This window comes from Dicentrarchus labrax, unplaced genomic scaffold, assembly GCF_905237075.1.
Source record: "Dicentrarchus labrax unplaced genomic scaffold, dlabrax2021, whole genome shotgun sequence".
NCBI classification, from domain to species: domain Eukaryota; kingdom Metazoa; phylum Chordata; class Actinopteri; family Moronidae; genus Dicentrarchus; species Dicentrarchus labrax.
The window spans coordinates 26,699,749-26,724,802 of NW_026136702.1; the positions used below are offsets into that span (position 1 = coordinate 26,699,749).

Genomic DNA, 25,054 nt, shown 5'->3' on the forward strand with positions numbered 1-25,054 from the left:
TATGCAACAAAGCACCTTCATTCCCACCCTGCTTTCCAAACTGCCAGAGTCATTATTGACTAGGTTACATTTGATGTGCAAAACAACCTGGCTGACCTCCCAGTGAGCAAGACTGAGTTACACACAAAGCAACCTTCTCATATCTGTTAGGTAGGCATCTTTTTTCCTTCACATATTCAGTTGTGCCTAATGAACTCAAATTATTATTAAACAAATTTGTTGAAAGTTGAAAGGACTTGACTGTATTTTCTTCGTGTAATATCCTGAATAATGATGTGTTATTGATGCCCGGACCAACAGGATACACTAGATGATCAAGTTCACACAATGCAGTGTATAGTAAACTCCATGCTCAGTGTTAACATGACCTACTGTGTATACACAGTGTGTCATAGTCATAGTCAATTGAAGCTTTCTTCTATCTGGTAGTAGTCTACTGCAGGACAAAGACTGATGCTGCTTCTGGTGGCTGTGCCACTGTCCAGTACCATTTCCTTGATGCTGTTCCAACTACATGTAACAGTCACCTTGTGTCCTGGTTGAAAGGATAGTTTTGCATACTTTACACCCCTATTGCTCTTTAATATGTAGATCTTTTTGTCCCTTTTTACTTTCTGTTTCCACTAACCCAGAATCTTTCACACCTAAAACTGGGTTTGCACCCTGCTGGTGGGTAAAAAAATCAAGTTATGTGGGTGTTTAGTCGATAATACATCTATGGGGTGTTTAGGTGTGAATACCTAGACCAGGAAGTACCGTTACACAGTAAGAAGTAAGGACACTCAGGTGGACAAAAAACAAGTGCCAGTATTCAGTACTAGCTAATGTACAAAGAAAGAAATTAATTAATTAAATTTGTCTTCTGGACTTTTGTATCATCTATCAATACAAAAAGAGTTGCTACCAGCAGCTGCAGTTCTCCGGTGTTAGTGTTTGTCTGAATGTGTCACCAGGGGGGGTTATAAATATGGTTCTTTCTTGAAGCTAACACTAACATCATGTACTGAAATCAGCGTGTGCCTGGTTAAAAAAGCGACAACTAGATGTATGGTCCTTCACTGTTTTAATCCATCTCTCTTCTCTCTCTGACCTTTTACTTCGCCTCCCTTCTTTCAGTGGGCAACAGTGACCTTCCATCTTCCCCACCACGTGCTGAAGCTAGTGGCCAGCGCCATCGTCAATGAGCTGAAGAAGATCAACCAGAACGTAGCTGCCTTGTCTGTGGCCTCATCCATCATGGACAGGCTCTCCTACCTCTTGTCAAGCGCCAGGCCTGAGCTTGGGGTTGGCCCCGGCCGCTCTGTAGATAGGTGAGCAAGCAGAAGAAGCAAACAACCAAACAATAAAACAGTTAAAGGTCCGGTGTGTTTTCGTTACCTTTTAGAATGAGACGTTTTTATCTACAATGGGAGTCTGTGATGTTGAACCACTGTGTTGCTACAGTAGCCCATAACGAACAAGCCAAATTCTGGCTCTAGATTGGGTCTGAGCTGTATTCAAATGGTTGCAATCTGCAACTCTGAGGGCTCTGCTCTGTGGTTCAGAGGCAGAGCGGGTCGTCCACTAATCGGAAGGTTGTTGTTTCGATCCCCGGCTCCTCCTACCACATGTCAAAGTATCCTTGAGCAAGATACTGAACCCTGAATTGCTCCCGATGCTGTGCGTGTCTGAATGAATGTGAATGAGTTAGTTTCCGTTCGATGGGCTTTGCCATCGCTGAGCAAATGTGTCATGTAGTGTAAAAGCGCTTCTGTGTGGTTGGAAGACTAGAAATGCGCTATACAAGTACAGGTCCATTTACCAACTTCACCACTAGATGCCCATGAAAATGACTCTTGACCTTTTTATGGTTCCTGATGGGTATATGGATATGTTATCTATGATACACAACATGCATTTGACAAAGATTTCACAGTCTAGTACAGAATTAAAAAAAAAAATACATTCCAGACTAGCATGCAGAATACTGGGCATTTTTCTAAAATGTGATATTCTCTACAGATCTTTGATGTACAGTGAGGCCAACAGAAGGGAGACATTTACATCGTGGCCACATGCTGGGTACAGGTGGGCTCAGCCTGATCCAATGGCTCAAGCAGGATTTTACCACCAGGTAGGTACTGAGAGAATGTAACCATGGAGACAGCTCTTCTTAAAACGTTGTTGTAATGCCAACAACCCAATGCATCATCAGTGTCTGTGTGAAGGAACAATAAATGTTAATTATTAGCAACAACTTAAAATGTACAATAGTGTAATATCAATGCTGGATGTGTTAGCTATATTTTTACTCCTGCTGTCCAAACTCTCCAGGATAAATGTGGACAGTGGGAATTGCAGCTTGGTAAGTGTTTGTAATCTTCACTGATCTTTCTACAGCCTGCCTCAACAGGGGATGACAGAGCCATGTGTTTTACCTGCAGTGTGTGCCTGGTCTGTTGGGAACCTACAGATGAGCCGTGGTGAGTGGAGATCATTAACGATGCATTAATTGTGCTACTATGACATATCAGTCATGCCCCAATTTTACTTTTGGAGCACACGCAGAGGTGCAGACCTATGTGAGAATCAGTGCAAGTCCATTCAAATGAAAACATTTACACCCAGAACAGTTGTTGTTCTGGGTGCAAATAAAGGCAAGGAGGTTGAAAACATTTGGTAAAAACATTTTGGACTGGAGAACAGTTGACTATTACTATCAATGATGCATAACGTTTCTTCACTACTCCTCAGGTCCGAACACGAGCGACATTCTCCCAATTGTCCATTTGTGAAGGGCGAACACACACAGAACGTGCCACTGTCGGTGACACTGGCGACCAGTCCTGCCCAGTTTCCCAACAGCCCTGACAGTTCGGACAAGATCGCCTGCTATGGCTTCGGTAGCTGCCCACAGTTCCTTGCGGCTGCCACCAAAAGGGGCAAGATCTGCATCTGGGATGTCTCCAAAATGATGAAGGTCAGAACATGAAACTGTGAATGCATGAGATGGTATGGTCTGTCCTGTGTTTCACCTTCGGAGATGGTGGTGTCATTCAATACATTTTTTGAAAGTATTGACCTCAGATTAAAGAGTGTGTGATTATGTGCTGAACAGGTGCACTTGAAGTTTGACATCAATCCATACGACCCAGCCATCCTCAGGCAGCTGATATTGTGTGGTGGCGAGCAGAGCCAGCAGACACTCACTGAGTCCCGGAGACCAACTCTTGCCTGGCTCGAGGAGTCGTCCTCCTGCTCTGACCTGCCCAAGCTAGAGGGAGACAGGTGAAACACACACACAAATTCACATAAAGTATGTATACACTCACATCAACTCCCACAAGCATACACACAGTTTCTCACAGTAAGCCCCTTAGCACTCTCCACAGCCAGTCTATATTGACTAGAGCCTGCGCAGTGTTGTCTACCGATCCACACTTTACTGGGATATACTTCCATTTGAAATCCAGAAGAACACAAATAATGCAAACAACCTGAAGGTGCCACATAACAACAAATCCTTGAGGCCGAGGTTGCTGAGGCAACATGTAAACCATGGTTCACAGCATAGAAAGTATCACAGGTAAACTAAACTAAACTAAACTGAACTAAACTTCAGTGTAAAAAAACTGGTTACGTGCCAGAGTGTTTCTTGGTCAGGACAAGTAAATTTTTGATGGTGAAAAATTTGAAAAATTCCTTTCTACTGTAATATTCACTACTGGGGTGTTGGCTTGTCACTAGGGCTGGGGGTAAACGATGATTTATTAAACAATTAATCGGGCGATTATTTTATTGATTAATCTAACCACTAATTGGACAATTAACGTGAGTTAGCTAACGTTAGACAGATGACGTTAAAAGCTACTGCAATCTTCTTGCTACCGTTAGCTAGATCTAGCAGCTGTGCACTTTGGTGGTGCTAGGCTAATCAACACATCTTAGCTCTCTCTCTGAAACGGAGGCACCCCTTTGCCATTCTCGAAAGAGACCACAACAAGCAAGCACCAACGCTGGCCAAATCAATCTCATGCCCGTGCAGCGCGCCGTTCAGCCCGAGCTCCGCGCAGCCCGCCCGCGGCAGGCCAGCAGCAAAAGCCCACGCCAGCCAACGTTAGCTACTATAGATAGCTGTGTTCTGCAGCCATAAGCCAGCTACCATTCAAGCAAACATTAGATGATAACTAACGTTAGCCAAACACAACTGTCTAGGCGCCAGTAGCTAGCCAACGTTAACGTTAGCCACCAACCCAGCACGAACAAACCGCACGGAGAGCCAAGACAGCCAGCCAGCACCACTGAAGTGCGCAGAGCCCAAGCCACACAACACACCACACAAACATGAAACCAACCCAGCCAACACAGGACTCCAGACTAACTTTTTGCATTGGTTGCACTGGTGCGCCTAACTTTTTTTTTTTTTAGGTGCACCAGCACAAAATGTAGGTACACCCAAATTTTTCATTGCGTCGCCTTTAACACCATAAGGTCACCTTTTTATCGCTCTCCATAACTTTTATATAATGTGAATGAATTTTAAACATGAATAAGGTGTAGAGAAATGCTTGTCTTTATTTGAAGCACAATTATATATAAAAAGAAAAATAAAGTGTTTAAGGTGCTTCACTGAGCTGAAATTGAACATGTCAAACTAAAACAATAAGCAAAATAAAACATTTCCAAATAAAAGAGGACCTGATTACTACTACCTGCTGCTGAAATGCAGCTGGGAGAGGGGGCACTTTCTCTACACACTTGTCACGGCATATCGTGTGTTTTTTAGACATGTTATGTTTTTTTAAAGTTTTGATACGAAACGTTGTTGACCCGCTCACGAATGCACTATTTCCGGCCATATTCTGACTGCACTCCTGACTGTACACGCAGTGCATTGCGTTACGTCCTTTGTTGTACCTCAGCCAGGGAAATTGTTTCAGCCAGTCCTGTCTGAAGGAATATATTTTGACCTTTTTAATTTGGGTCTCAGAGCCGGGCTCTATCCCAGACTCGGTTGTCTCCTCCTCTGGTTCCGAGTCTGATGCTGTCGCCGAAGGACCGGGGCTTAAACATACACAACTTAGCGCAGTGAACAGGACCACAGCCAATCAGAGGCAAAGACCCGCCCGAGCTCTGTCTCTTATTGGTTTAGAACACGATATGATCCTACCACATGAGTGTGAGAGTTCGGTCACAGGAGAACAGGAGAGATGGTGCGCTTGCGAAATAAATTTATGTTTTCACCCGGGCAGCGTCAGGTGCACCAGTGCGACCTAGAAAAATTATTAGTCGCACTCTTAAAAATTTTGGTCGCACTCTGGAGCCCTGCAACACCAGCACTCACCTGCCACCGTCTCCTCCACGAGCGACAACGGGGCGCCTCCGCCCCAGATGCTCCCACATTGCAAAATGGAGTTGGCATACCACAACAGCAAAGGGCGCAAATAACGACACCTTTACGTTTGGGACTAAATTTGAAGTATTCCCATTCCTTCGATGATTTAGGGCGAGCTGTTTTTTTAGGACTTTTTCTTTTATTGGGGCTTTTATTGGGAATTCTGTGTAGAGGTTGCTGTTTTTTCCTCCATTCTGCAATGTTTTGGTCTCCCACGTGTGTGTGTTGAGCTGTGGCGAAGCGTCGACGCAAAAATTTGACGTCAACATATTTTTGGCGTCGATGACGTCGGCCTACTGCAGGCCTACTTGTCACTATTGTCAACTCTTAACCAGCTGATGAGAGTTGAGCAGTACCCCATATTTCCTCTACTAAAAACAATGAAATTAAAATAAAGAAAATGCAGGGAAGCCATTATAAGTACTGCTTACATTTATCACCTGAAACAGTCAGTGGATAACTCATGCCACCAAATGATCTTTTGACAAAAAACAATAACAACAACAATGGCAACACCAGTGTGGATGACTTGAGAGGGAGGGGCCGCATACTGTGACACAGCCACTCTGTAGGAATCTTGTGTGTGTCAGTCAGTGAGTCACAGCTCTCTGTTAATGTGTCATAGTTTTTTAACCACTTCTTCTCTTCCAGTGATGACCAGTTGGAGGATTCAGACAGTGATGAGCATTCCCGATCAGAGTCAGTAACAGGTATGAAGACTTGAACTGTCACTCTTAGTCATTTCCTGGTGCTGGTGGTGCCCTGAATGAACCATATCTCATCTCTTTTTCTCTTCATGTTCAGCTTCCAGCCTCATTAAAATAGCATTTTCCATTATTGGACAGGAAAAACCTCAGACCTCTTCTTTTGATTCTGTTTCAGGCCAGCAATCTCAGTGGGAGAACATGGATGTGAGCCTTGGGGTGACGGCGCTGAGTGTGCTCCAGCAGCCAGAGAAGCTCCAGTGGGAGGTGGTGGCCAGTGTTCTGGAGGACACGGTCAAGGACCTGGAGGAGCTGGGTGCCAACCCCTCATTGAACCAAGCCAAGGCCCACAGCCAGGCCAAAGCAAAGGACAAGGTCTCTGACCATCACAACATTCCTTTCCCTAGCCTTCTGGCCGGAGGCCTGCTCAGCTACCGCTCAGCATCCAGCACCCCCATGGCTGGACCCCCACCCACAGCCACAGCTACAACACGCAGGACCACGGATGGTCCCCTAAGGACTCAGGGCCCTGAGCCCTTCCATCCTGGGCCTCTACAGGACCAGGGCCCCATGGAGATAGAGACGTGCAATCCCCAGACTGCAGCCCAGGATCAGGGCTTCTCTAATTTAGCAGGTTCCCAACATCCAAGCCCCTCTTCTCTGCCAGCTGTGCGCAGGACTATACCCGTGCTCCTGCTGTACAGTATCAGAGAGGTGGATGACAAGTCCTCAGGGCAGGTGTTCGCTCAAATGAACAACCTAATGAGCAAGGGGCTCCACGAGGAGGGCTTCACTGTGCCACAGATTATAGAGATGGAGTTTGACACACATGAGCAGCTTCTTCTTCAGGATCCTCCCATCACTTACATTCAGCAGTTTGCCGATGCAGCCACTAATCTGGCAGGGTTAGATGGCCATGTGGACAAATGGAGCACACTAGCTGCTGCGACAGTCTCCACCCCGCCTCGACCTGGAGCGCTGGTGCAGTGCTTGAGGCTGCCCAAACAGCTAGAAGAGGAGAATCTTTATGTGGACTCTATCACACCCTGCTGCGATGGTGTGCACCTTCTGGTCGGCCTGCAGCCATGCGGGGCTGAATCTGTGAGCGCTACAAACCAAGTAGAGGCTCTGAACAATCTAAACCGCCTGCACTCTGCCCTGTGCAGCCAGCGTAAAGGAGACCCCCTACACCCAGTGGCCAATGGGGTGGAAGGCCACCACCCAGGGGGCTCACCGCCTCAGACTCCCCTGATCTTGCCGCCAGGAGACCAGCATCAGCAGAGGTCCCCGAGTGGTGGTAGTGGAGGCTATCTTGCACTGTACAAGCTCAACTACTCCACCCGTATAGTCACCTTGGACGAGGAACCCATCAAGGTGCAGAAGATCTGGGACCCTTGTGATGCCATCACCTCTCTTATATTGCTTCCTTCAGATTTGCTTGATAGCAGGGAGGATGACAGTGAAGAGGCTCCTGAGGAGGCTCTCCCCTCTGGGTCAAAAACTGGCTCATCTGGGTTTGGAATGTGCCCTGCTGGCTCTGTTAGTTCTGGAACTGTCCTAGCATGTGGAGCAGCCACAACCAGCAGCGCTACTATCACCAGTCCCTCCACCCCTGCATCGAGTCACAAAGAGTGCAAGCGGTTAGAGGTGGCAGGCCTGGGTCACCTTGTGGTGACCACACGGGCCGGATACATTATGATACTGGACCTGTCCACATTGGAGGTCCTGGCCAAAGTGGAGCCACCTAAGAAGGAGGGGTCAGCAGAGGAGACGGACCCCTTTGTCTCAGTTACCTATTGCTCTGGGACCGACCGCCTTTGTGCATGTACCAAAGGTGAGTTTTCCTTTGTGTGTGTGTGTGTGGGGGGGGGGGGGTTACTTCCTTTTCTTTTATGCATTGTGTTAACTCACTAATAATAATAATAATAAGGCCCTTTCATTGAAAACTTATTAGTTGTATTATATATTTTTTTTTATTTAAAGGATAGGGCTTCTATATTTTTCTTATTGTCATTAATCCCATGAAATAATCCTCTATCTCAGCTCATTAATTCCTATGTATTAATTTAAAAATAATTGTACTTCTGTCAGAAAGTTTTAATATCTGCAGTAGAAGGCCTGTTTTCTCATCTATGCTGACTAAGTTTACATAATTCTATATATATATATATACACACACAATGCGGTGGTGCAGGTAGAGAATATACTGCAGTGCGAGTGTGAAGTTGTCCGGATGAGCGATTCTTGAGAACATACAGCAGTTCTTAGGTTCTCGAGGTTTGCGTTGAAATTAACATGAAAGAATTTGTTGGTATTCATTTTGTGTCTGCTTTCCTCTGCAGGTGGAGAACTTCATTTCCTTCAAATTGGAGGTGTGTGTGACGATCTAGACGATGGAGACATGTTTATTGATGGCCCCCTTTCTAAAGGGGCTGAACTGCTCCTTGAGGGGGCCAAGCCCTCCTCTAACCCCTCTAGCCCCGGGATTACAGGTAGACCTGACACAAGATCAGTCATTAATTCTCCCCGTTGGGTTTAACAGTATGGACACTCTGGCCTCTCTGTGATCCTATTGATCTGATATCCCACAATTGTCCCCAACCTTGCCTTTGTGCAGGAGTGGACCTCCTGACGGACCAACCGCTGACCACAGAGAGCCTGATGTCTCTGGTGGAGCTGACACGATTCGAGACGTTGACTCCTCGCTTCTCGGCCACAGTGCCGCCATGCTGGGTGGAGGTTCAGCAAGAGCAGCAGCAGCGACGCCACCCACAGCACCTTCACCAGCAGCACCATGGAGATGCAGCCCAACACACCCGCACCTGGAAGCTTCAGAGTGACAGGTAGTTTTATATTGTTACTTATATTTGATATTGTCAGCATCATATGTAATGGGATCTTATAGGCACACACGTAATATTTTACACATTAATCATATTATAGTCTTTAAGGTCCAGTGTGTAACATTTAGGAAGATCTATTGTCAAAAATGGAATATAATATTTTTAGTTAAGTTAGTTTAAGTAGTTAAGTTAGTTTAGTTTCATTAGTGTATTATTATAATTATTACCTGAAAATAATTGTTGGGTTTTTGTTACCTTAGAATTAGCTGCAGAGCGAGTGGGTCCTTTTCTTCGGAGTCTGCCACGTTTCTACAGTAGCCCAAAACATACAAATAAAACAATGGCTCTACACAGGGCCTTAAGTTTAGCAACCACCATAGTTTTTCCTACACACTTACTTAAACCGAGTGATTTCAGTTGGTTGCAATCTGCAACTTTCCCGCTAGATGCCACTAAATCCAACACACGGTTTAAGGTGAAGGGCACCTTCCTCTTTTGTTTAATTTCTTGACTAAAGTAATCTCTAACCTGGGGATATTGGAGAAATCTTTTATTTAAGGTTATATGTATTTAGGAAAAGTCTAATTCATTATCAGCAGTTATAGTGCTGCACACTCTGCCTAAACTGTATTTCAATATAAGAAGCCTTAAACTCTGCTTCGTATCCCATCCATCTCAGTGTCATTGCTTTTCAAAGTGACCCCTTTTGCAGGAACTTAACCATACCCTAAGGGATACCTTGGTCCATTGGTTTATTTTGTTTATCCAGATTATTATCCTGTTTGCGGTTGCTCAATATAGACTGCAGGCAAATTGCATTCCTTCAGAATCTTTCCACTTAGTTGCTGCTAACCTAGGCAGTTGTAAGGTCTTATATTTCATCTGGGGCCTCTTACTGTTCCACACACATCTTGAATCATCCTAGTCCATTCACTGAATTCTACAGGAAGTATATATAGTTACAGTATCTGTGTTTGGCGCATCACTTTCTATATGACATGTCTCTCTCTGCAGCTCCAGCTGGGACGAGCATGTGTTTGAGCTGGTGCTGCCCAAGGCCTGCATGGTGGGCCATGTGGACTTCAAGTTTGTCCTGAATGCCAACATCGTCAACATTCCTCAGATCCAGGTCACTCTGCTGAAGAACAAAGCACCTGGGCTGGGCAAAGTCAGCGGTGAGGACAGGGCTTTGAGATTGTTCTTTATAAAATATTTTTTACCACAAATTTTAATACTAATCTTAATACTTAATACTGTGGCTCAGAGGAAGAGCGGGTCGTCCACTAATCGGAAGGTTGTTGGTTCGATCCCCGGCTCCTCCTGCCACATGTCGAAGTATCCTTGAGCAAGATACTCAACCCCTGACACTGTGCAATGTGCAATGTTTCTCTTCGATGGGCTTTGCCATCGCTGAGTGAATGTGTGTGAAAGTGTGGCATGTAGTGTAAAAGCGCTTTGAGTGGTCGGAAGAGTAGAAAGGCGCTATACAAGTACAGGCCCATTTAACATTTACCAATACTGTACTGGGTACACATACATCCATGTTGGTAGACTGATATTTTAGTTCTTTTGTCTTTCAAGTAACAGCTAAAATGACCTGGGATATTTTGAATATGGAACCCCTTGTGTGAATCTTTCTTGTCATGTCTTTGACAGAGACGGCGGTAGACAGACAGATCTCCTTCCCCCTCTCCAATGTCCTCCATGCCAACGGGGAGAGGAACGGACAACCTCTGCTGCATGACTTCACAGAGGACATTCAATTCATGGACATAGAGGACACGTCAGGTAAAGAATTGTTCCTGCACCTGTAAACATGAGCTGCAGTTTGTGGATGACGATAATAAAATTTCAGTTCATGCTGCCAATTTTATCTTTTGTTGCCATGAGGGCTGTCAAGATAACTGCAATAATGAAATACTACGCTATTGACAAGCCAACAGCACACAACCCTCACATTATCACGCTACTAAATATCGCACAATTCACAGCCCAGCATTACAATACCACACAGGAGAGAATCACGTAGCCTCCACCTCACTCGCTCTGGAAGAACTCCTGACTGGAAACACCAGCTGTCTTTTAGTATAAAATGCAGACTGGGCCGCTAATTATCCCAATTTGCCACAGCTGTGTTTTAGTTTAATGAGTGACCCTGTTAACTAGCGACTCTTAGCCAAATATGTTGATTAACTGGAGACTTTATTTGGCTGAAAGTTGCCAGTTAACAGGGTCACAGACCTAGCAGGCAGGAGAGTGAAGTAGAAGTCATTAGAAAAAACAATAAAAATTCTTGTAATACCCAATACGGATACTGTTGAGCCACCTTAAATCACTGAAGGGAAATGCCTTCATGCGACAACCCTTTTTGCGATGAATGCAACGAAACTTGAGTCTGGTCCAACTATTTTGGAAGTGTTTTTTCTCTGGAGCCCACTGGGCAGCACACAGCCCAGTATTCCGTGGGTCTCTTGATCTCAAATTCTAGCACAAAGTATAAATACTGTGTTAAAATGAATCTATTTCTGCTGCATATCAAATGTTACATTGATACAGATTAGGGTTAACAGTTCTCTGCTTTAGTGGACACAGTTGGACTTAATGTTGTCCTTTCTTATTTCTAGTCTCAGGTTTTTCAATTGTGTTGACTGGCAGCTTGACATTGGAATAGTGTAATAGCGTTGAAGTCTTACATTTCCTACTAATCTGCTAAAGCAGAAGAAGGTTGTTCAGCATGTGAAATTTTAGATAGGTGTATCATCCACCCTGAGTGAAATAGCGCTTCATGTGTTTGCTCTAGGCTCTGTCCTGTGTCCATTCCTAGAGGACCACAAGGAGGATATCCTGTGCGGTCCGGTGTGGATGGCCAGTGGGCTGGACCTCTCTGGCCATGCGGGCATGCTCAGCCTCACCAGCCCCAAGCTGGTCAAAGGTAACAGTCACATTTACCCACCCACTGGTCCCTGACAGCTGGGGCTTGTGTGCTCAGGAAGATGATACTGAGAATCATCCGGGAAGATGTGAGTGTGTCAGTGTTTCTTACTTGTCCTGTTCTTCCCTCCACTGCAGGCATGGCGGGAGGGAAGTACCGCTCCTTTCTGGTTCACATCAAAGCTGTGAGTGACCGAGTCATGGAGGAGAGCCCCCGACCTGTGTTGAGAATGCCCAGTGCCAAGCCTCAGGGCACCAAAGCCCACTCGCTGTCTACCCTGCTGCAGCGGGCCCAGGCATCCAAGGTACACATTCACAGCTTTTACTCTTTTTAAGATATAGGTTCATATTGTCTGTCTGTCTTAAAACAACGGATGCCCATATTAACAGTGAAGCAGTTTATGCTTGCTTTAATGTTCAAACTTAAGGCCATTACGATTTCTTCTTAATGTGCTTTCAATGTAAGTAATGTGGGACAAAATCCCCACAGTAAATAAAAATGTATTGTTTTTCCAAAGTCTAGCTATGGCGACCAGCCACGATATAATTTCCCTCGCCATAATTTCATAAATTTTTATAGTTCTAATAAGGATGAATGGACCAATAGTATTTATTTAATTCTTTAAATTTAGTTTTGATAATATGATGTTTGTGCTTCTTTCAAATTTCATCTTGGGAACTCTTGACTGCTCGTAAACAGTGGGTACTATTGGGTATTAACAAATAAATATGAACAAAAATAAAATAAATTAAAGCTGCAAGCAGTGTTGGGCGGGACCTCGCACTCCACGCAACTCGGGGCGTGCTGCGGCCGCGTCGCGTGCCGTCGTTACACGTGCGGACCACAACATGAAAATTTCATGTAAATCAGCTCGGAACCACGGAATTCTAAATGGCCGACTTTGACGACACGCCACGGACCCGCCCTTCAACGTGCAGTCACAAATCGCGCAACTCTTAATCAGCAATATATATTTACTGTACTGACTAATTTTGGGGCAGCTTTTTAAAAATCCTGTAGGGAGCGCTGACACGACAAACACGATTTTTGGTATGTGAGCTACAGGCACCAGTCTACACGTGTCCTTTGAATTTCATATTCATAACTATTACGGTCTCTGCAGAGTGATTAACCCTGCCACCAGAGCGCCACCTAGTGGTGCGATTTCTTTTCCTTTTAGGGGACCCTCAGGGAGCCATGGGCAAGCATCGTACCACGTTTCATTGTAATCACACTTGCCGATGCAGAGATATAAACTTCTTCATTTTAAAGAGCGCCACCTTGTGGTGATGACCTGAAATTGAGCATGATACATAATGAAGACATAAGGAACTATTGACCCAAGGTTGGTGTAAATCGGACATACCAATGTGGAGAAATACCCCACTTCCTTTTTTGACGAAAAATCAACAGGAAGTGCTAATTTTATAACTTCCTTATTTTTTGAAATATCAAAATACTTTAAATTACTTTTTTTGCCAGGACAGTCTCCAGATGCTACGTGCCAAATTTCGTACAAAAGCGCATGGATGGATCACGAAAACGTAGTTTTTGGACATCTTGCGCTCTAGCGAAGAAAAAAAAATTAGGCGGAAGTGGGCGTGGCCTATATAGTGAGATTCAACTTTTTGAAATTTTGAATGTGAGACAAACGATGTGGGAGTTATTAGCCTATTGAAATTTGCCTAAAAGTAGCGCCACCTAGTGGCCTTTCTAGTGGCTGACCTGAATGTGACGAATAGAATATCCGATATCGCACCAGGCCCGACAAATTTGCCAAATAAAATTCACGCAAAATTTACGTTCAGGGGGTCAAAAATGCAGTCAAAAGGGCTATGAATAATAATAATAAATGGACCAAAAACAATAGGGACCTTCCAGCGGTCGCTGGCTCGGTCCCTAATAATAATAAACTGAGCAATTACAATAGGGTCCTCTCAATGTTGACACTGGCTCGGTCCCTAATAAATAAAAAGACTAACTTTGAATGATACTTACCGTACTTATATGCTTAACGTATGTTTGCACAGAAAGACAGGATTTTAGTTATGTTTTAATTACGGGTTCTTGTTACCTTAAAATTAGCTGCAGAGGGAGTGGGTCATCTTCTACGCAGTCTTTCATGTTTTTACAGTAGCCTGAAACAGACAAACCAAGCTTTTTTAAGTTTTTGTGTGTGTGTGTGTGTGTGTGTGTGTGTGTGTGTGTGTGTGTAGGAGAAGGTCTCTGCGGTGAAAATGGAGAGCCCGGCACCCTCGAAGAAAGTAGAAAACCTGCGAGGCTGTGACCTGCTGCAGGAAGTTTCAGTCACAATCAGAAGGTTTAAGAAGACATCAATACCCAAAGAAAGGTTAGATCACTGTCGTTGTCACGATGAACACTAAATACATGCAGTGGCAAATGGTCACTATTACTGTCACTGTCTCCTTGGATTGTATTTGTCTGTACTGTACATATTGCAGGAGTTAACTTGTGTCTTTGTTCTTCTGTTCTACTCTGCAGGAGTTAATTTATGTCTTTGTTCTTCTGTTCTACTCAGGGTCCAACGCTGTGCTATGCTACAGTTCCTAGACTTCCACGAAAAGCTGCTGGACGCACTGTGTCGGCGGACAGAGTGCAGCCCAGCCACAGAGCATGCCCAAAGCCTCATCCTAGACATCTTGTGCTGGCTGGCCGGGGTTTTCTCCAACGGCCCCTGCAGGTAGGACTAAAACAAGTCATCGTCTAGGACAGGGGTTTTCAAAGTGTGAGATAGTGGGCTTCCCCTAACAGAACTCAAAAGCCGCCTGTCGTTAGCTAGCAACTCGTTGCAAATGACACACTGTGGCAGCGGAGCATCATCAGGACCATTGAATGAAAAACCATACTTTAAATAATCAGGGTCATACTTCCTCTGTTTTCTGCTTGTCTCTGTGTCCACTCTCATTTTCACCTGAGGTACTAAAAATCGATCCATTATGATACACTTTTTAAACTTTTTTTTTCCCGGTGTATTTTTTCTCACACTGCACCTCCCCTGAGGTCCTCTGGCGCACCCCTGGTGAGGCGCGCCTCGCACTTTGAAAACTGCTGGTCTAGGACATTGAGTTCACAAGTTACTAAGACAAATAATATATCCTGTGGTTTCTTTGTAGCTTAAGAGAAGGAAAGGAGGGTCTGCTGGTGAAAACACGGACGCGGCTGACGGATATTGTGCGGATGTGTTTTTTCGAGGCCAGTCGGAGCATAGCGCACAAATGTGCTCGCTTTCTTGCACTTTGTATTAGGTAAGACACATGGTTGATCTCAGTGATGATGCTTTTAGTTCTTTTCCGCTATGGGAACAACCCTGTAAACCTGTGACTTCCTGTAATCTGAACCAGTAAGAACCTGTAAGGTTCTATGCTCTGCCTGGTTTTCCGCTGTGTGGTACGAACCTGATACACAGTACATCATTGAAAAGGCAACACCATATGTATAATGATACTAGGACAGCGCTGCTTTGTAGGCTAGTGTGGTGAGTGTAGTTGACACAAGGACAAAAGCTGACGCTAATATAGATTTTCTTTGACATTAGACATTCTTTAACAAATTTCCCCCCGGGATAAATAAAGTATTTCTAAGTCTGATTCTAATTTTATAAGGTGAATTTTAACTATCAGTATTGTTAAATGAACAGAAGATTCTAACCGCAGTAAGAGGTTGACAGACTGTAGCAAAAAAAAGAGTACACGAGACTGGCACCGGACCAGCTCCCACACAGTTGACCAGCTCCCCAGAGCTGGTTGTGTCTCTCGGGACTGATCAGCTGCCCAGAAGGATGCACAGGCAGCTGCAGGTCCTGCTCGTTTTCTGCTCCTTGCTAGGGTTGGGCCACTGTCACATCAACAACTGGCGATTTCCGATATATTCGCCCATGCATGTGTGCTGCATTAGCAGCAAAACACAAGTTGTATATTCTGAATTGGTGTGGCATTCCTTCCCAAGTGTAGGTCCCAGGAAGCAAACACCGTACAGTGGGAACAAAATCAGAGCCCATGACAGTGGCTACACCTTAATTTTCGAGGTTCCTGTAGTGGAAACACCCTATATGATGAAGTAATTGTTTGTTCTTGACCTCTCGTGCATTTCGGGTTCATATGGAGATAATGATGAACATTTATTTCTTGCTGTAGTAATGGGAAAGGGGACCCAAGTCAACAGGGTTTTGGCGTGAGTCTACTGAAGGCTCTGCTAGACAATATGCCTTACCTGCCTGCAGCAGCAACAGGTGGTAAGTAACTGAACTACACACAGCAGCTTTCCGTTGCTCCTCTTTCATGGCTCTCCAGTATTTTCGCATCTCCCCCTCTCCCTCTTGTTTCAGGCTCCGTGTTCTGGTACTTTGTGTTGCTGAACTATGTGAAGGAAGAGGACCTTGCAGGCTGTAGCACTGCCTGCGCCTCCCTACTCACCGCCATCTCTCGACAGCTGCAGGACCGCCTCACCCCACTGGAGGCACTGTTGCAGACCAGGTACTGACAGCCCGGCCACTGTAGGATAGTGATGCGCAAATTATATTTTATTCTATGACTTAAAGCCCCAACAAGGAACTAGCTTTTTGGGTTGATCTTGGTGGCCCCTGTGGACAAAAGCGGTAGTGTTTCCACTGCCTCATTTCAGGCATTAAGAATAGCTATATAATAACAGCCAATCTTCTCTCTGATGGTCTTGTTTGTTATGTAGATCATATAGAAGCATCAGTATTAAATTGATAATGTTTCTTTACCCATTAAATGCTCATTTATACTGCTTGATGTTGTCTTATTAGTAGAGTCATTCCTTCCTTGATGTTTCACCCTAAACACAAGCCTCTCCTGTCCACCTCCTTCCAGGTATGGCCTGTACAGCTCTCCGTTTGACCCAGTACTCTTTGACCTGGAGGTCAGTGGTTCCACCTGTAAGAATGCCTTCAACAGCAGCATTGGAGTCCAATCAGATGAGATTGACCTCTCTGACATTCTCTCAGGTATTAGCTGTGCACTGATTAACATCATGTTACAGCCTTGTTATTCTAGACTTTTTAAACCTGCTCACTGGTGGATTGAAGATTAAGATAGATTAGATTGTCACATTCATGTGGCACTAAATATGAAATATGTTTATTTGAACTTGTCCAGTATATTTTTCATTATTTAACATCAGAGGACAATGTATAAAAAGTTCCTTCACTGTTCTTATATTTGATATAAGTGATTTACTGATATATTTATGTAAAAAGGTTTGCTCAACAGAATTTAGAACTGCAAAAACCCTGGTATATTTTAAGTTCTCTACTATGTAATGGTGAAATGTTGAAATGCTGGAGAGAGACTCGAAGCTCAGATATTTTCTTGAATGTTCTTTTGGTTGTGGGTGTTTTCTGCAGGGAATGGAAAAGTGAGCAGCTGTGCAGCAGCAGAGGGCAGCTTTACAGCATTAACTGGACTGCTGGAGGTGGAGCCTTTGCACTTTACTTGTATCTCCACCAGTGATGGCACACGGGTGGAACGAGATGACGCCAGCATGTTCACTGGTAAACATTTCTTTCATTTTTCATGTCTTTGGCTCATGAACTGCCTATTGTCTAAACTTCTGCTCCTTAACCCCAGTGAGTACATTTGGTGTGACGCCTGCGGTGGGCGGCCTGTCCACAGGAACAGTTGGTGAAGCTTCTACAGCTCTAAGCTCGGCGGCACAGGTGGCGCTCCAATCGCTGTCCCACGCCATGGTGTCTGCAGAGCAGCAGCTGCAGGTGCTACAGGAGAAACAACAGCAGCTGTTGAAGCTGCAGCAGCAGGTGAAGGACCAGATTACACACAAACACACTTGTGACACACACACATGCTATGTTTTCCAATGCAGGACCTTAACAAAACCTTCATAGCATGTTGTCATTATTATGGGTTTTGCTTTTATTTCCACTGTTCTATGCTGGCTTTTTTCCTGGGACTTAATTTGGCCACTCCTCAGGAGGTGATGCCAAATGCAAGTTCAGGGTACTTTGAGGTAGGGCTGTTCATTGCGATGTTTTGTCACATCATACTTGGAGAACTTGTGTTGAAAGATGTCCAGGCTGCAAGAAGAAAAAGAGCAAAAGATGTACCAGAAGATTTCTTAGAAGGTAGCAGACATGATACAGCATGCAGCCAGTGCAGGGACAAAATAAAAAGAATTAAACAATAGAGGACAGCACTAGAAAAACAATGGATCATAAGCTTATATATGACTATAGGAGTATAAGTCTGTGAAATATTATTCTGTTATAGTACCAGTCAAGTGTTTTTGTCTTGTTAGTAATATGTGTTGTCTGTGTTATGAACAGAAGGCCAAGCTTGAGGCCAAGCTGCATCAGACCACCTCTGCAGCTGCCGCTGCCTCAGGTGTGGGGCCCATCCACAACTCTGTGCCTTCCAACCCTTCCTCCGCTCCAGGCTTCTTCATTCATCCATCTGACGTCATCCCCCCAACACCTAAAACTACGCCCCTCTTCATGACCCCTCCTCTCACACCGCCCAACGAGGCGGTGTCTGCGGCCTTCAGCGCTGAGCTGGCTCACCTGTTCCCCGGCTCCATGATGGACCCTGGGCCTGTCAATCTTGCTGCGCACAAGAACACACAGAAAGCCAAGCCGGTTAGTTACATGTAACTCGACTTAAAGGTTTCTGACTTCTACCAAAAGACACTCCTGCAGAGTTTAGTGGTGGCACAGAGGCAGAGAGGGTCGTCCCCTAATCGGAAGGTTGTTGGTTCGATCCCTGGCTCCTCCTGCCACATGTCGAAGTATCCTTGAGCAAGATACTGAACCCCAAATTGCTCCTGATGCCGTGCATTGTTGTGTGAATGTGTATGTTATGTCTGTTCGATGGGCTTTGCCATCACTGAGTGAATGTGTGTGAAAGGGCGAATGTGCCATGTAGTGTAAAAGCGCTTTGAGTGGTCGGAAGACTAGAAAGGCGCTATACAAGTACAGGTCCATTTACCATTACCATTACCACAGAAGCAACAGCTCAACAGTCCAAAAATCCACCGTGACGGTTTCTTGGAGTCAGCAGTGGTGATGTGCTGCAAGTTGTGCCTAGTTTTGACTGTTGGCTTCCCTTGTCACATATATTCTTGTATTACAGATAAACAGTTTGTGAAAAGATTTTAAGTAAGAAATAGGTAATGCAGTAACATAATCTTGATTCATATTATGTAAGTGAGAAGTAGGGTCATTTCTTCATAAGACTCTGCAACCCATGGAGCTGCCCCCTGTTGACAGCTTCACTTTACAGACCTGGAAGCTCTGTCCATTATATACACGGTCAATGAATCAGCCTACTTAAATTTAAACAGGAAACTGTCAGAAACTTTAGCCAACAAAGACACAAACACAGTTTATTACAGTTAAAGTCTCTGACCAATAAATGTAAAACACATCAGGCAGGCTGTTGTTTTCTTAATGGCCAAAGACAAGTGGAAATTAGGGATTCAAACAAATTAATTTAATTAAACCAAGAGGCCTTTGGTTGTTTGTTACATTTCACACTGTGTGATTTGTAAGGAATTATATTGACAAGATTGGAACTTTTTTATTTCTTTATTTTTATATAGTTTATCATGTAAATATATCCTCTGCTTGCAGATCAAACAGTTATTTTTCTGGTTCTGAATCTACTACCAGCATTTTAAGTCTACGGGAATCTTAAAGCTCAACAAACATATAGACTTTATTTAAACAGTGATATATAACGTTCAAATGATATGAAAAACATTATTGCATTGTTGCATGATTTTTTCCCTTCATCCCCAGCCCTAGTTTTATTATTAACATGTTTATATTTATCAAAGTAAGCTATCTACAAAAGTAAATCTCTCGTATTGTATCAACACTAGATGTGACCATTTTTAAGTGATATCCAGCCAGATTGAAACACAGTGTGAAAGAAATAAGAAAAAAATAAGTAAGTCAGTGTGATTGCTCTGTACATGGTTTAAGCAAATGGTAAACGTGTTTTCTGAAATTAGTAAAAAATGTCAACTTTTTAAATGGTGGAAAAATTGTTTTTTTGCTGCAGAGCCCCATGGGCAGTGGTCTGGCTTTGGCGATTTCCCAGGCATCTCACTTCCTGCAGCCTCCTCCACACCAGTCCATCATTATAGAGCGGATGCACTCTGGTATGTCTATCTAGCAATATTTCACATTTACTACCTAACTGCTGCTTATTTAGACTTGTACATACTGAAATTAATGCTTGAAACTAGTTTCAGAGTTAAGGCAATGTACTTTAGAATCATGTTGTTTTCCATTTGTCCTTTAGGAAATTTTAAGTATGATAGCTTCATGTAAACAATCTTTCTAAACAAAGTTCCTGTTTCTTCTGTCCCTTCCTCCCAGGAGCTCGTCGCTTTGTCACGCTGGACTTTGGCCGTCCCGTCCTGCTGACTGACGCTCTGATCCCGACCTGTGGCGACTTGGCCTCTCTGTCCATAGACATCTGGACACTGGGTGAGGAGGTGGATGGCCGCAGGCTGGTGGTGGCCACTGACATCAGCACCCACTCCCTCATTCTGCACGACCTGCTGCCACCACCTGTCTGCAGGTTCATGAAGGTCTGTATTTTGCTTTGGATAGTAGCATGGTGGCTGTTTTTTTGCTTCACTTTTGCTAGTCTACCACAATGACTTATTCTCCTACGACTCTCAGATCACTGTTATTGGGCGCTACGGCAGCACCAATGCTCGGGCAAAGATCCCACTTGGCTTCTACTATGGCCACACTTACATCCTGCCGTGGGAGAGTGAGCTGAAGTTGATGCACGATCCTCTGCGGGGAGAGAGTGAGGCAGCCAGTCAGCCGGATGTGGATCAGCACTTGACCATGATGGTGGCGCTGCAGGAGGACATCCAGTGCAGGTGAGTCAAGAAAGAAATTAACAGCACTTTACAATTGCACCCCCTCTTTCTTGGCTTTGACTCAGTTGCCGTTTTTTTCTAACATTCTTGTTCCTGGAAGTCGGTCCCTAATTGCGGACGACATCGTGCAGGTCATGAAAAACGTCTAGCTATGATTGGTTGTGGACCAATATGTTGTTTTATGGCTCTATAATCGCTTAGTCTGACACAGTGACCATCTTAACTCACAGTAACCTTCTATTAGTCCATCTCATCATTTTCTCATTCATACCCTGTCTGTGGTTCTCAGCTAATTGGTTCTTACTACTCTTTAAAAACAGCTCACTAATATATCATTTCTTTTAGAAAAGTTTAATTTTCTAAAACGGTTGCACACTGTAGTTTCTAGAAAACGGGGATATAGTGCATTTGTTGGGTCTATCAATTGACTTTGGTGCTCTCCTATTAACCAGGTACAATCTAGCTTGCCATCGGCTAGAGACCCTCCTGCAGAACATCGACCTGCCGCCTCTCAACAGTGCTAATAATGCCCAGTACTTCCTACGAAAACCAGACAAGGTGGTGGAAGAGGACCAGCGTGTTTTCTCAGCCTACCAGGACTGCATCCAGCTGCAGCTGCAACTCAACCTGGCTCACCACGCAGTCCAGCGACTGCGTGTGTCACTGGGTGCTAGCCGAAAGTCGCTGCCCACAGCCGGACCTCCGGAGGCCCAGGAGCTAGTCCACAACTCATCCACCGAGCAGCTGAGGACCATCATCCGCTACCTGCTGGACACACTGCTCAGCCTCCTGCACTCTAACAACGGTGAGCAGGGGAAGCAGCTGTTGTATTTTGGAGATGACAGGGTTACAAATGTTTAGATTTTTCCCCTGAATTTAGCTAGTGGAAGGCAAACAGCATCCTGCCTAACGTGTGTGTATTTTCAGGCCACTCTGTGCCCTCGGTGCTCCAGAGTACCTTCCATGCCCAGGCCTGCGAGGAGCTCTTCAAACACCTTTGCATCAGTGGGACGCCTAAGATCCGTCTCCACGCTGGCCTGCTGTTGGTGCAGCTGTGTGGAGGCGAGCGCTGGTGGGGCCAGTTCCTCTCCAATGTACTGCAGGAGCTCTACAACTCAGAACAGCTGCTCATCTTCCCTCAGGACAGGTAAGGTCCTCTGATTCCCCACAGGTGCCACAAGTTCTTTTAAACACAATGATGATTATGAAAGTCATTTGAAAATTCTACATTTTCATGCTTTTAAAGTTATTGCCCTTAAGTTGTTCATTCTTTCAAGCCCCATTGAGATACATACTTTATATATATATATATTTTTTATATATATATATATATATATATATATATATATTAATTTGATTTTTGTTATTGGATCATGGGTAAAATCTTCTTTCAAGAATTCAAATCTACATCTCGAAAATTCAGTTATGACAGCGCGATAATCAGGGTTGTGGTCAATTAGGTTCCAGAGTTCTGGAACACACTGCTTATAGATGTCAGGGAAACCAGCTCAATCAGTCAGAATTTTTTTGTGTAGCACTCCAAACTAAAAGTAAAGTAAAGTGCTTTACACAATAACACTGAATACCAATGTGTGGGTACTTAATGGCAGATCTGCTACTGAACTCAGATCAGTGTGATACTGATGGCACTATAGTTTCAGGAGGTGGTGGAGTGACCTATTTCTGACAGTGAGGATTTAATAACTTAATAGCACCACCTATGGTAGACAAGATAAGATATTTACTATATGGTGTAGGGCTGGGCGATATGGCTTAAAAATGAAATCTCCGATTTTTTCACACCAACCTGATTTACGATTTTAATCGATTTTTTTTCCTTCTTAAAAACACACTACAAATGACAAAGAAATTGTTCAAAACAAGTTTTGCTTTTATTTTGTTTTGATTTTCCCTTCTGGGATTTGAACAAAATTTCCCCTTAGGTCTAAAGTGCAACAAAACGCAAGTCTTGAAACAAGCTTGTAAACAAGTTGTTGTTGATAAAATGTGCAGTCAAACTCATGTAGGGCTGGTTCGGCTGGACCATAGGTCTGTTATGGTGGAGTAAAAACACACCTCCTCCAGCTCTCTAGCGATCCTTTCCCATGTGCAGTTGTACAGGTGAGGCAAAATACTTGCGGCTTGGTAGCACATACCTTGGGGCGGATGTGGCTCAGAGGCAGAGTGCGTCGTTCCTTAATCGGAAGGTTGTGGGTTTGATCCCCGGCTCCTGGTGTCACATGTCGAAGTATCCTTGAGCAAGATACTGAACCCCAAATTGATGCCGATGCCATGCATCGGTGTGTGAATGTGTATGAATGTTAGTTTCTGTTCGATGGACTTTGCTATCACTGAGTGAATGTGTGTGAAAGGGTGAATGTCTCACGTAGTGTAAAAGCGCTTTGAGGGGTCGGAAGTCTAGAAAGGCACTATACAAGTACAGGTCCATTTACCATTTACCTGGGGTCGAAGGTTTTCAGCATGTGGATAAACCCCACGATTTCCACTGTGTAAATGGGAACCATGTCTTTAGCAATATGCAACGCGACTGCATCAGTAATAGCTTTCCACCGGGTCCCTTTCTTATCATACGGGACACAATGTGAAAATGAATCCACTAATGTAGACTGTTTTTTAGTTTGTGTTTGTGGGCTGTGGTCCTGTATATCTTGCAGAGAGCAACATTTCTCCCACTCGGCTGCATGCCTCTGCTTGAGGTGCTGGAATAAATTGGTCATACTGCTACCTTTGGTTGCAACAGCTTTCAAACAAACTTTGCAGTGGGTCGTGGTTTGTTCGCTGTCGGACGCCACAAAACCAAACCAGTTCCAAACAACCGACGACACTGTGCTTGCTGCCGTGTTGTGTGTATCTGTGGAGAGGCGGGGGGAGGGGTCAGCGCACTCTGACCTACGGGAGCCCAAAGGGAGCGCCGGTGTTGTGGAAGTTCAAGAGAAAACAGATTTTAACTCAAAATAAATCGTGTTTAACTACAAATTTGAATTAATCGATAAAATCGATTTTTATCGCCCAGTGGAGACACAATATGGAGCCTGACACCCACTTGTTGCTGCTTTCTGCTTTAACTTCGGGTCTTTAGAGCTGCTCCCTTCTGTTGACCATGAAAAGGCTTGAACCCAGAACCCGCATGCGCAGCTATTTCTGTTTTTATTTTAGTGTGAATACCGACTACAGTGCAGCTTCCTGGGAGGCTGTGGCTCAGGAGGGTGGTTTGATCCCTGGCTCATCCCGCTGCATTTTAAACTGTCCTTCTGCAAGACACTGAACCCCAAATTGCTCCTGATGCTGTGCGGTGTGTGAATGCATCTGAATGTGACATGTAGTGTTAAGCACTTTGAGTGATCAGATCACTATAAAGCTGCTACATAAGTACAGTTCATTTACCATTCCATCAGCATTTGGGACAGATTGATTTGTCCATTTGTGTATCTGGGAGCTAGATCAGCGGGGATTATTTTATGGTGGACAGATAGTAAATGCAGTATTTTCAATCTTGTTTCTCCACAGGGTGTTCATGCTCCTGTCCTGTATTGGCCAAAGATCTCTGAGTAACAGTGGTGTGCTGGAGGGCCTCCTGAACCTCCTGGATAGCCTGCTGTCTCCACTGCAGCAGCCACAAGCTGCTGCCCAGCGCAGGAGTGAAGGTAATGTACAATTACTGTGGCAGGTTCACGGTGCATAGAAACCTTCCAGATGGGTGACATCTAAGACACCTAAAGATTGTCACGATATTTTATGCAGCAGAAAGGTAGATGTCTTTGTGAATGTGCACATTCTATTATTACAAGAGCTGTGTATTTGTGTGTGTTTTCCAGGTGTTTTGGATATCCCCATGATCAGCTGGGTAGTGATGTTGGTTTCCAGACTGCTGGACTATGTAGCCAGTATAGAAGATGAGGCCTCAGGTGGGAAGAAGCACCTTGGAGGAAAAGAGCGGGAGAGAACCTTTACAGGTATAAGAACTGTACACTTTTTTTTTTTTGATGTAGTTAAATTCAAAGAAAAGAAAAGAAAATATTTTAATCAGGACTTATAGGAATTATAGATCAACATTTCATATTGTATGCTGTGATTTAATCCTGTCCTCACATCTGTGAACTGACTTGTTGCTGGTCTGTCCTTTAGGTATTCAGTGGAGCTTCATCAATAACAGCCTTCAGTCTCAGAACTCCAACAGGTCTGCTAAAGGAAGTAGCAGTCTGGATCGACTCTACTCCCGTAAGATCCGTAAGCAGCTCGTCCACCACAAGCAGGTAAATGTGTCTCATCCCAACACTGACACGCC

The 25,054-nt window shown here is 44.4% G+C and overlaps 1 protein-coding gene across 5 annotated transcripts in view; it reads left to right on the forward strand.

Moving 5' to 3' along the window:
• The window catches only part of birc6 (baculoviral IAP repeat containing 6), a 134,951-nt gene that overhangs the window by 11,102 nt on the left and 98,795 nt on the right, over positions 1 to 25,054 (forward strand). For 3 of the 5 annotated variants that reach the window (XM_051422552.1, XM_051422585.1, XM_051422560.1), the window contains exons 4-33: positions 1,117 to 1,310; positions 2,002 to 2,113; positions 2,380 to 2,462; positions 2,734 to 2,959; positions 3,098 to 3,267; positions 6,026 to 6,084; positions 6,257 to 7,912; positions 8,421 to 8,570; positions 8,696 to 8,921; positions 9,936 to 10,096; positions 10,578 to 10,709; positions 11,722 to 11,853; positions 11,991 to 12,157; positions 14,070 to 14,203; positions 14,393 to 14,554; positions 14,988 to 15,119; positions 16,008 to 16,105; positions 16,199 to 16,346; positions 16,707 to 16,840; positions 17,240 to 17,386; positions 17,463 to 17,650; positions 18,176 to 18,484; positions 19,911 to 20,010; positions 20,231 to 20,445; positions 20,540 to 20,748; positions 21,201 to 21,553; positions 21,676 to 21,895; positions 24,277 to 24,413; positions 24,585 to 24,722; positions 24,895 to 25,022. In XM_051422552.1, the coding sequence (XP_051278512.1) occupies positions 1,117 to 1,310; positions 2,002 to 2,113; positions 2,380 to 2,462; positions 2,734 to 2,959; positions 3,098 to 3,267; positions 6,026 to 6,084; positions 6,257 to 7,912; positions 8,421 to 8,570; positions 8,696 to 8,921; positions 9,936 to 10,096; positions 10,578 to 10,709; positions 11,722 to 11,853; positions 11,991 to 12,157; positions 14,070 to 14,203; positions 14,393 to 14,554; positions 14,988 to 15,119; positions 16,008 to 16,105; positions 16,199 to 16,346; positions 16,707 to 16,840; positions 17,240 to 17,386; positions 17,463 to 17,650; positions 18,176 to 18,484; positions 19,911 to 20,010; positions 20,231 to 20,445; positions 20,540 to 20,748; positions 21,201 to 21,553; positions 21,676 to 21,895; positions 24,277 to 24,413; positions 24,585 to 24,722; positions 24,895 to 25,022 (6,420 nt within the window). The remainder of the gene's footprint in view (positions 1 to 1,116; positions 1,311 to 2,001; positions 2,114 to 2,379; positions 2,463 to 2,733; positions 2,960 to 3,097; positions 3,268 to 6,025; positions 6,085 to 6,256; positions 7,913 to 8,420; positions 8,571 to 8,695; positions 8,922 to 9,935; positions 10,097 to 10,577; positions 10,710 to 11,721; positions 11,854 to 11,990; positions 12,158 to 14,069; positions 14,204 to 14,392; positions 14,555 to 14,987; positions 15,120 to 16,007; positions 16,106 to 16,198; positions 16,347 to 16,706; positions 16,841 to 17,239; positions 17,387 to 17,462; positions 17,651 to 18,175; positions 18,485 to 19,910; positions 20,011 to 20,230; positions 20,446 to 20,539; positions 20,749 to 21,200; positions 21,554 to 21,675; positions 21,896 to 24,276; positions 24,414 to 24,584; positions 24,723 to 24,894; positions 25,023 to 25,054) is intronic. The other 2 variants (XM_051422577.1, XM_051422569.1) reach the window with 2 other exon arrangements.